Here is a 10,000-nt window from a genome sequence, read left to right on the forward strand (position 1 = left end):
TGTAAGGCAGTATTGTAAGGCAGTATTGTAAGGCAGTATTTTAAGGCAGTATTGTAAGGAAGTATTGTAAGGCAGTATTGTAAGGCAGTATTGTAAGGAAGTATTGTAAGGCAGTATTTTAAGGCAGTATTGTAAGGCAGTATTGTAAGGAAGTATTGTAAGGCAGTATTGTAAGGCAGTATTGTAAGGCAGTATTGTAAGGCAGTATTGTAAGGCAGTTTTGTAAGGCAGTATTGTAAGGCAGTATTGTAATGCAGTATTGTAAGGCAGTATTGTAAGGAAGTATTGTAAGGCAGTATTGTAAGGCAGTATTGTAAGGAAGTATTGTAAGGCAGTATTTTAAGGCAGTATTTTAAGGCAGTATTGTAAGGCAGTATTGTAAGGCAGTTTTGTAAGGCAGTATTGTAAGGCAGTATTGTAAGGCAGTATTGTAAGGCAGTATTTTAAGGCAGTATTGTAAGGCAGTATTGTAAGGCAGTATTGTAAGGCAGTATTTTAAGGCAGTATTGTAAGGCAGTATTTTAAGGCAGTATTGTAAGGCAGTATTGTAAGGCAGTATTGTAAGGCAGTATTGTAAGGCAGTATTGTAAGGAAGTATTGTAAGGCAGTATTGTAAGGCAGTATTTTAAGGCAGTATTGTAAGGCAGTATTGTAAGGCAGTTTTGTAAGGCAGTATTGTAAGGCAGTTTTGTAAGGCAGTATTGTAAGGCAGTATTTTAAGGCAGTATTTTAAGGCAGTATTGTAAGGCAGTATTTTAAGGCACTATTGTAAGGCAGTATTTTAAGGCAGTATTGTAAGGCAGTATTTTAAGGCAGTATTTTAAGGCAGTATTGTAAGGCAGTATTGTAAGGTAGTTTTGTAAGGCAGTATTGTAAGGCAGTATTGTAAGGCAGTATTGTAAGGCAGTATTGTAAGGCAGTATTGTAAGGCAGTATTGTAAGGCAGTATTGTAAGGCAGTATTGTAAGGCAGTATTGTAAGGAAGTATTGTAAGGCAGTATTGTAAGGCAGTATTTTAAGGCAGTATTTTAAGGCAGTATTGTAAGGCAGTATTGTAAGGCAGTTTTGTAAGGCAGTATTGTAAGGCAGTTTTGTAAGGCAGTATTGTAAGGCAGTATTTTAAGGCAGTATTTTAAGGCAGTATTGTAAGGCAGTATTTTAAGGCAGTATTGTAAGGCAGTATTTTAAGGCAGTATTGTAAGGCAGTATTTTAAGGCAGTATTTTAAGGCAGTATTGTAAGGTAGTTTTGTAAGGCAGTATTGTAAGGCAGTATTGTAAGGCAGTATTGTAAGGCAGTATTGTAAGGCAGTATTGTAAGGCAGTATTGTAAGGCAGTATTGTAAGGCAGTATTGTAAGGCAGTATTTTAAGGCAGTATTGTAAGTCAGTATTGTAAGGCAGTATTTTAAGGCAGTATTGTAAGGCAGTATTGTAAGGCAGTATTTTAAGGCAGTATTGTAAGGCAGTATTGTAAGGCAGTATTTTAAGGCAGTATTGTAAGGCAGTATTGTAAGGCAGTATTGTAAGGCAGTATTTTAAGGCAGTATTGTAAGGCAGTATTGTAAGGCAGTATTGTAAGGCAGTATTTTAAGGCAGTATTGTAAGGCAGTATTTTAAGGCAGTATTGTAAGGCAGTATTGTAAGGCAGTATTGTAAGGCAGTATTGTAAGGCAGTATTGTAAGGCAGTATTGTAAGGCAGTATTGTAAGGCAGTATTGTAAGGCAGTATTGTAAGGCAGTATTGTAAGGCAGTATTGTAAGGCAGTATTGTAAGGCAGTATTGTAAGGCAGTATTGTAAGGCAGTATTGTAAGGCAGTATTTTAAGGCAGTATTTTAAGGCAGTATTGTAAGGCAGTATTGTAAGGCAGTATTGTAAGGCAGTATTTTAAGGCAGTATTGTAAGGCAGTATTGTAAGGCAGTATTTTAAGGCAGTATTGTAAGGCAGTATTGTAAGGCAGTATTGTAAGGCAGTATTGTAAGGCAGTATTGTAAGGCAGTATTGTAAGGAAGTATTGTAAGGCAGTATTGTAAGGAAGTATTGTAAGGCAGTATTGTAAGGCAGTATTGTAAGGAAGTATTGTAAGGCAGTATTGTAAGGCAGTATTTTAAGGCAGTATTGTAAGGCAGTATTGTAAGGCAGTATTGTAAGGCAGTATTGTAAGGCAGTATTGTAAGGCAGTATTGTAAGGCAGTATTGTAAGGAAGTATTGTAAGGCAGTATTGTAAGGCAGTATTGTAAGGAAGTATTGTAAGGCAGTATTTTAAGGCAGTATTTTAAGGCAGTATTGTAAGGCAGTATTGTAAGGCAGTTTTGTAAGGCAGTATTGTAAGGCAGTATTGTAAGGCAGTATTGTAAGGCAGTATTTTAAGGCAGTATTTTAAGGCAGTATTGTAAGGCAGTATTGTAAGGCAGTATTGTAAGGCAGTATTGTAAGGCAGTATTGTAAGGAAGTATTGTAAGGCAGTATTGTAAGGCAGTATTGTAAGGCAGTATTTTAAGGCAGTATTGTAAGGCAGTATTGTAAGGCAGTATTGTAAGGCAGTATTGTAAGGCAGTTTTGTAAGGCAGTATTGTAAGGCAGTATTGTAAGGCAGTATTGTAAGGCAGTATTGTAAGGAAGTATTGTAAGGCAGTATTGTAAGGCAGTATTGTAAGGAAGTATTGTAAGGCAGTATTTTAAGGCAGTATTGTAAGGCAGTATTGTAAGGCAGTTTTGTAAGGCAGTATTGTAAGGCAGTATTGTAAGGCAGTATTGTAAGGCAGTATTTTAAGGCAGTATTGTAAGGCAGTATTGTAAGGCAGTATTGTAAGGCAGTATTTTAAGGCAGTATTGTAAGGCAGTATTTTAAGGCAGTATTGTAAGGCAGTATTGTAAGGCAGTATTGTAAGGCAGTATTGTAAGGCAGTATTGTAAGGCAGTATTGTAAGGCAGTATTTTAAGGCAGTATTGTAAGGCAGTATTGTAAGGCAGTTTTGTAAGGCAGTATTGTAAGGCAGTTTTGTAAGGCAGTATTGTAAGGCAGTATTTTAAGGCAGTATTTTAAGGCAGTATTGTAAGGCAGTATTTTAAGGCAGTATTGTAAGGCAGTATTGTAAGGCAGTATTTTAAGGCAGTATTTTAAGGCAGTATTGTAAGGCAGTATTGTAAGGTAGTTTTGTAAGGCAGTATTGTAAGGCAGTATTGTAAGGCAGTATTGTAAGGCAGTATTGTAAGGCAGTATTGTAAGGCAGTATTGTAAGGCAGTATTGTAAGGCAGTATTTTAAGGCAGTATTGTAAGTCAGTATTGTAAGGCAGTATTGTAAGGCAGTATTTTAAGGCAGTATTGTAAGGCAGTATTGTAAGGCAGTATTTTAAGGCAGTATTGTAAGGCAGTATTGTAAGGCAGTATTGTAAGGCAGTATTTTAAGGCAGTATTGTAAGGCAGTATTGTAAGGCAGTATTGTAAGGCAGTATTGTAAGGCAGTATTGTAAGGCAGTATTGTAAGGCAGTATTTTAAGGCAGTATTGTAAGGCAGTATTGTAAGGCAGTATTGTAAGGCAGTATTGTAAGGCAGTATTTTAAGGCAGTATTGTAAGGCAGTATTTTAAGGCAGTATTGTAAGGCAGTATTGTAAGGCAGTATTTTAAGGCAGTATTGTAAGGCAGTATTTTAAGGCAGTATTGTAAGGCAGTATTGTAAGGCAGTATTGTAAGGCAGTATTTTAAGGCAGTATTGTAAGGCAGTATTGTAAGGCAGTATTGTAAGGCAGTATTTTAAGGCAGTATTGTAAGGCAGTATTTTAAGGCAGTATTGTAAGGCAGTATTGTAAGGCAGTATTGTAAGGCAGTATTGTAAGGCAGTATTGTAAGGCAGTATTGTAAGGCAGTATTGTAAGGCAGTATTGTCAGTGTCGTCCTGAGACGATGACTGCATGTGTCTCGTCTTCTCCACAGGACTCCTCGATCTCAGCGTCTGCGGTTCCTCCTCGCGTCACGTCTTCAGCCGGAGAACTCCTCGCCGCCGCTAAAGTCCAGCTGCCACTCAACATGTGAGTCCACACACACACACACACACACACACACACACACACACACACACACACACACACACACACACACACACACACTTTATTATGTTATATTAATTCTATATTATTATTGTTATTTTGTATTTTATTTATTTTTTATGTACCGGTATATGTATTTATATTTGACTGAAATACTGTAGATAAAATCTATATTTGTAGAGACGTGTCACACACATGTTGATTCAGTGAACAGTTAAAAAACAACTCTGTTTCTTTTGAGTCTCTGTGTTGTTGTACTACATGTTTAGTGAAATGACACACACTCTCAGCTTTTGTGTCCCACGTCCCTCATTTCTCATCCGCTCGACTCCGTGAAATGGAACGGAATGGAAAAACAAAGTGATGATGGTGTTTTATTCTCTACGGCCTCTCAAGTGCGATTAGAGTCGCAGCTCTACTCACACAAACACACACACACACACAGACACACACACACACACACACACACACACACACACACAGCCGTCTCCTCAGGGTGACAAAACTGAGTGTTTCTGATGTCTGCTTTGGAAGAGTCCTCTCGGTTGTTTTCTCTGTTATCTCTAGATGCCATGTTTACTGTTAATAGAGTTAAATATTAATATATTTGGTCCCATTAGTTAAGTACGGGATAATGTACATCCAGCCGGTTGTTATCTCAGAATAAACCCCGACAGGGTGATCAGGACCCGACGCGGAGCGGGTGTACATTATCCCGCTTCACTGTAAAAAAATGTCTAACCTCCTCAACTCAATTTTCTAGTGACTGGTCACATCTACATTTTTCAATTGACCCAAATGAAATTCTGCACATTTAATGTTATCAATTTTATCAGAATTTCACTTGGGCCAATTGAACCAGTCACTAGAAAAATTTGAGTTGGGGAGGTTAGACATTTTTACAGTGTTATTACACGGCTACTTGCCACATAAGTAAATAATTAGACACTAAATATTGATCTGAGTTTAAATATTTTATTAGTTCTTTAAACGCAAAGCTTCGCGAGTTCGCGGATACCACTTATTACACAGCATTTCAACACATAAATAATTATGGAGATCAGAGATATTGATTTCAGATTAAACTGTTTTAAAATCGGACCTGTTTGTATCTTATAATCCAACAGTGTACAAAACAATAGTCACAAAATGGCCGCCGCTGCGTTTGTATGAAACAAGAGAGAGTGAGTCCACGATACTGGATGGCATAATTCAATAACTCTACACAAAATATTGATTCGACTGAGTTTTAATATTTTATTAGCTCACCAAATGCAAAACTTCCACGAAGAAAAAACGTTCCTACACTCTAAAAAATCTTATCTGGAAATAACATACCGGCGCGATTGACCAATCAGAATTAGGTATTCCACAGAGCCGTGTAATAATTAACATTAACAATGAGCGATACATTTGTGCAAACCTGGTTAAAACTTAACATATCCTATTTGTGAGCATAAGATTATCAGGAATATTGTTTGCTCATTATTATATTTCTCATTTTCCGCAGCTATCTGGCCATGTACGCTTACAAGCCGCAGAAGGCGGACGAGCTGGAGCTGCGCAAGAGCGAGATGTACCGCGTGACGGAGAAGTGTCAGGACGGGTGGTTCAAAGGAACGTCACTGCGCTCCGGAGCGTCGGGAGTTTTCCCGGGAAACTACGTCACACCCGTCTCCAGGTGAGGGAGGCACGCTCACTACTGACTTCATATACATCTGAGTGTTTGAAATATTACACATATTATTGAGTTGCATATTATTTTCACATCTTATTATTATTATTGTAGAGCATTTCTCTGTTTTGGTTTGAGTGGATTTTAGTCAGTTTTCAACAATGAGACATAAATGGAATACGAGTTATAAACGCAGGATTATGATGAAAAATGTCAGAATTATGAGTTATAAATGCAAAATTATGAGGAAAAAGTTTGAATTATGAGTTATAAATACAGGATTATGATGAAAAATGTCAGAATTATGAGTTATAAATGCAGAATTATAAGGAAAAAGTTTGAATTATGAGTTATAAATGCAGAATTATAAGGAAAAAGTTTGAATTATGAGTTATAAATGCAGAATTATGAGGAAAAAGTTTGAATTATGAGTTATAAACGCAGGATTATGATGAAAAATGTCAGAATTATGAGTTATAAATGCAGAATTATAAGGGAAAAAGTCAGAATTTTGAGTTATAAATGCAGAATTATGGGGGGGGGGAGTCAGAATTATTAGTTATTAATGCAGAATTATGAGGAAAAAGTTTGAATTATGAGTTATAAATGCAGAATTATGAGGAAAAAGTTTGAATTATGAGTTATAAATGCAGAATTATAGGGGAAAAAGTCAGACTTTTTAGCTATAAATGCAGAATTATGGGGGGAAAGTCAGAATTATTAGTTATAAATGCAGAATTTAATAAATCAGAATTATGAGCTATAAATGCAGAATTATGAGGAAAAAGTTTGAATTATGAGTTATTAATGCAGAATTATGGGGGGAAAGTCAGAATTATTAGTTATAAATGCAGAATTTAATAAATCAGAATTATGAGTTATAAATGCAGAATTATGAGGGGAAAAAGTCAGAATTATGAGTTATAAATGTAGAATTATAGGGGAAAAAGTCAGAATTTTGAGTTATAAATGCAGAATTATGAGGGGGAAAAGTCAGAATTATGAGTTATAAATGCAGAATTATAGGGGAAAAAGTCAGAATTATGAGTTATAAATGCAGAATTATAGGGGAAAAAGTCAGAATTATGAGTTATTAATGCAGAATTATAGGGGAAAAAGTCAGAATTATGAGTTATTAATGCAGAATTATAGGGGAAAAAGTCCGAATTTTCAGTTATAAATGCAAAATTACGGGGGGAAAGTCAGAATTATTAGTTATAAATGCAGAATTATGAGGGAAAAAAAGTCATAATTATGAATAAGAGAAGAAATTCAGAATTATGAGATATAAACTCAGGATTATGAGGAAAAATGTCAGAATTATGAGTTATAAATGTATAATTATGGGATATGGACAAAATTTCTAAATGTAAATGCAGAATTCTGAGAAAAAAGTCAGATTAATAAGTCATAATCGCCTACATGCCTAGGCATTACATATGTTTAGATCTATCTACCGAAAAGATATGCAAAATCGCGCATATTTAATGAGATAATGCCTAATTTGCATAATTAAACATACAAATTTCAAAAAGTTGTAATACATTTTTTTTATATACTTGTGTAAGTAATCAACTGAGGAAATTTCATGGTGATATCTATTATTTTAAAATATTACCCTATTCACCTGTAGTGTCTCGCTTTAATATCCATACACGACTCTCTCTGGCTCAGAGCGCAGATCTGAATGTTCGCTGTGATGATCGGACTCGTGAAAGATTAAATAGAGACGAATCGCTGTCATTTAGGAATAAGATTATGTGAGTTTAAATCGAGATCAGGATCTATTAATGATTAATCGTGCAGCTCTAAGATCTAATAGACTCTCCTGTGGAAATGCTGTATATCCTAATCAGTGTGTCGGCGGAGCAATTTCACCTTCTCAACTCCCGTCATGAGAGCCTGCGCGTGTAAAACACTCCTGCGCTGATTCAGGACTGCAGCTGGAGATGCACATCTGGAAACTCAAAGGAAATTTGACTGTTCATCTTCATTTCACCGTTTCTGCGAGTCGAGACAAACCCAAAGATCGGCATTTACAGCCTCGGCTCAATAGAAGATTAAATAATACTAGAAATATTATCACAGTTCATCCGAATCGTGCAGCTTGAATCTGTTTGAGTCTCTGAATTTTCTTCATCATCATCATCATCATCATCATCATCATGTTCATCATCTTCATCTTCATCATCTTCATCATCATCATCATCATCATCATCATCTTCATCATCATCTTCATCATCATCATCATCTTCATCATCATCTTTATCATCTTCATCATCATCATCATCTTCATCATCTTCATCGTCTTCATCTTCATCATCATAATCTTCATCATCATCATCATCTTCATCATCATCTTCATCATCATTATCATCATCTTCATCATCATCATCATCATCTTCATCATCATCATCTTCATCTTCATCTTCATCATCATCATCAGGTTACCTGTGAGCCTTTGCATCTGGTGTTTTGAAAACTCCTGAAATAAACGTGCAGATTCCAGCGTTCCCAGTGCGAGTCTCAGCTGTAATTGGGGAAGTTGCGTTTGCAGAAACTTCATGTGCGACAGGCGAACAAACACCTTTTTCATCATGCAATGAAAGCAGCGATAACGAGCCTTAGACGAGGTGAATCCTCCCGAGTGTGTGTGTGTGTGTGTGTGTGTGTGTTCACACAGGTGGAGCGTCTGTAAACACATTAAGCCCCGGCTCCGGGCTTCTGGGAATCATTTTCCCTCCGGTGGCCTCCATACGGGAGGGTCAACATAAAAACGTGATGTGTTTCACTTAGAGAGGACCGTATCTCGAGGAACATCGGTGTAAATCCGCATCTCTCCTCTGGCTGTGTTTGCTTCAGTCTGATTAATGCAGCACAAAACGTCAGATTAAAGGAAGTCATTAAAGGGATAGTTCACTTTGAAATTAAATGTTGGTGTGTTTTATCTTACCTGAAGTGCATCAAGATGTCGGTGTCTTTGTCTCCGCAGTAGTTTCAATTTAGATATTTGTAGGTCAAACCGTTCTTGTCTGTCAGTCATATAATGCAGGTGTATAGGAGGATCTTTGTTGACATCTTTGTACGCATGTGCGAGTGGTTGTGTGGCAACAAAACAAACAGTATGGCGGGCAGTAAAGACGCGACGAGCACTTTCAAGAGAGTTAGCGGGCGAAATCCACAATATTTAAGCACTTTAACATCTGAAGACCGGAGGAGGTTTGGAGAGAAGCTCAAAATTTGTGTTGGTGACAAAATCGCAGTTATTCAAAGCCCATATGAGATGAGATGACAAAAAACGTTGGTCCGACTCGCCCGTGTCTTGGCCACCAATCTGCTGGGGAGACATTTATTCTTATTGAATAGAAACCCCTGGACCCTTCACTCATGAAAGATTAAAGGCTTTCAAAAGTCTGGAGGCCTATGATTATTTTGTTTCTCGAAAAGTTGGGCCGATCTTTTCTGCCAAACAGAAAGCAGTGACCGTGCTAAACGACTCCTGAATCAGAACGCGAAAACATATGACTCGGTTGATTTGACTCAGTTTTAATTTATTTTATTCAATCTTCTATAAATACATAGTCACTAAGATTAACCATGAACAAAATGAGCCTCACAAACTCGATCAGAAGCTGCAGGAATCCAGGCTTTCTTCGGAGCGTCCAGGTTCAAACGCCTAATTGCACACACCCATTTCATTTCTTTCGTTTTTCGCGATCCTTTTCGGAGGGACTTCGAAAAAACGTTTTTATCAGGCCCCCAACGAGCCGTATAATCGACCACACAGCAAGAGTGAACATCCTCTTCTCTAAATCCTCCTCCAAACGTGCAAAACAATCAAATTACAGGTATCTAGCGGTGTTTCCTGCCACACGATTCCCATGATGCAACGCGACAAACATAAACAATGACGTCACAAAAGATCCGCCTATAGTCACTGTCTCCAAAAGCATGCAGAGAAAAGTCCACATTACACAATTCCCCATCGTAAGTGCACACTGATGGCCTAAGCTCGCGCGAACTCATCCGGGAGTGTTGAGTTTTCACTTATTCCCAATTTGTAAGCCTTCTATCTTGACACACGACTCGCTTCATTGTTCAGTCAATCAAAGGCATACGTTGAGCCATACAGCCAATCACACGCGTTTCTGCTGAGTTTAAAAATCCAACGTCCAATCGAAGGCGGTTAGATTAGTTTCCGGGGAAGAAATCCGGTGTAAACAGATCAGATGGACGTGGTTGTGTAAAAGAGATAAAACGATATAAATACTGTT

The 10,000-nt window shown here is 37.3% G+C and overlaps 1 protein-coding gene across 5 annotated transcripts in view; it reads left to right on the forward strand.

Moving 5' to 3' along the window:
* LOC307002253 (E3 ubiquitin-protein ligase SH3RF3-like) overlaps positions 1 to 10,000 on the forward strand; it is a 140,486-nt gene that overhangs the window by 97,153 nt on the left and 33,333 nt on the right. For all 5 annotated transcript variants that reach the window (XR_013798442.1, XR_013798443.1, XR_013798444.1 and 2 more), the window contains exons 5-6: positions 3,939 to 4,033; positions 5,562 to 5,732. Coding sequence is in view for 2 of the 5 variants with exons in the window: in XM_079619672.1 (XP_079475798.1) it covers positions 3,939 to 4,033; positions 5,562 to 5,732 (266 nt within the window). In the remaining 3 variants the exon portion in view is untranslated. The remainder of the gene's footprint in view (positions 1 to 3,938; positions 4,034 to 5,561; positions 5,733 to 10,000) is intronic.

This window comes from Phoxinus phoxinus, assembly GCF_949152265.1.
Source record: "Phoxinus phoxinus genome assembly, chromosome: 7".
In the NCBI taxonomy this organism is placed as follows: domain Eukaryota; kingdom Metazoa; phylum Chordata; class Actinopteri; order Cypriniformes; family Leuciscidae; genus Phoxinus; species Phoxinus phoxinus.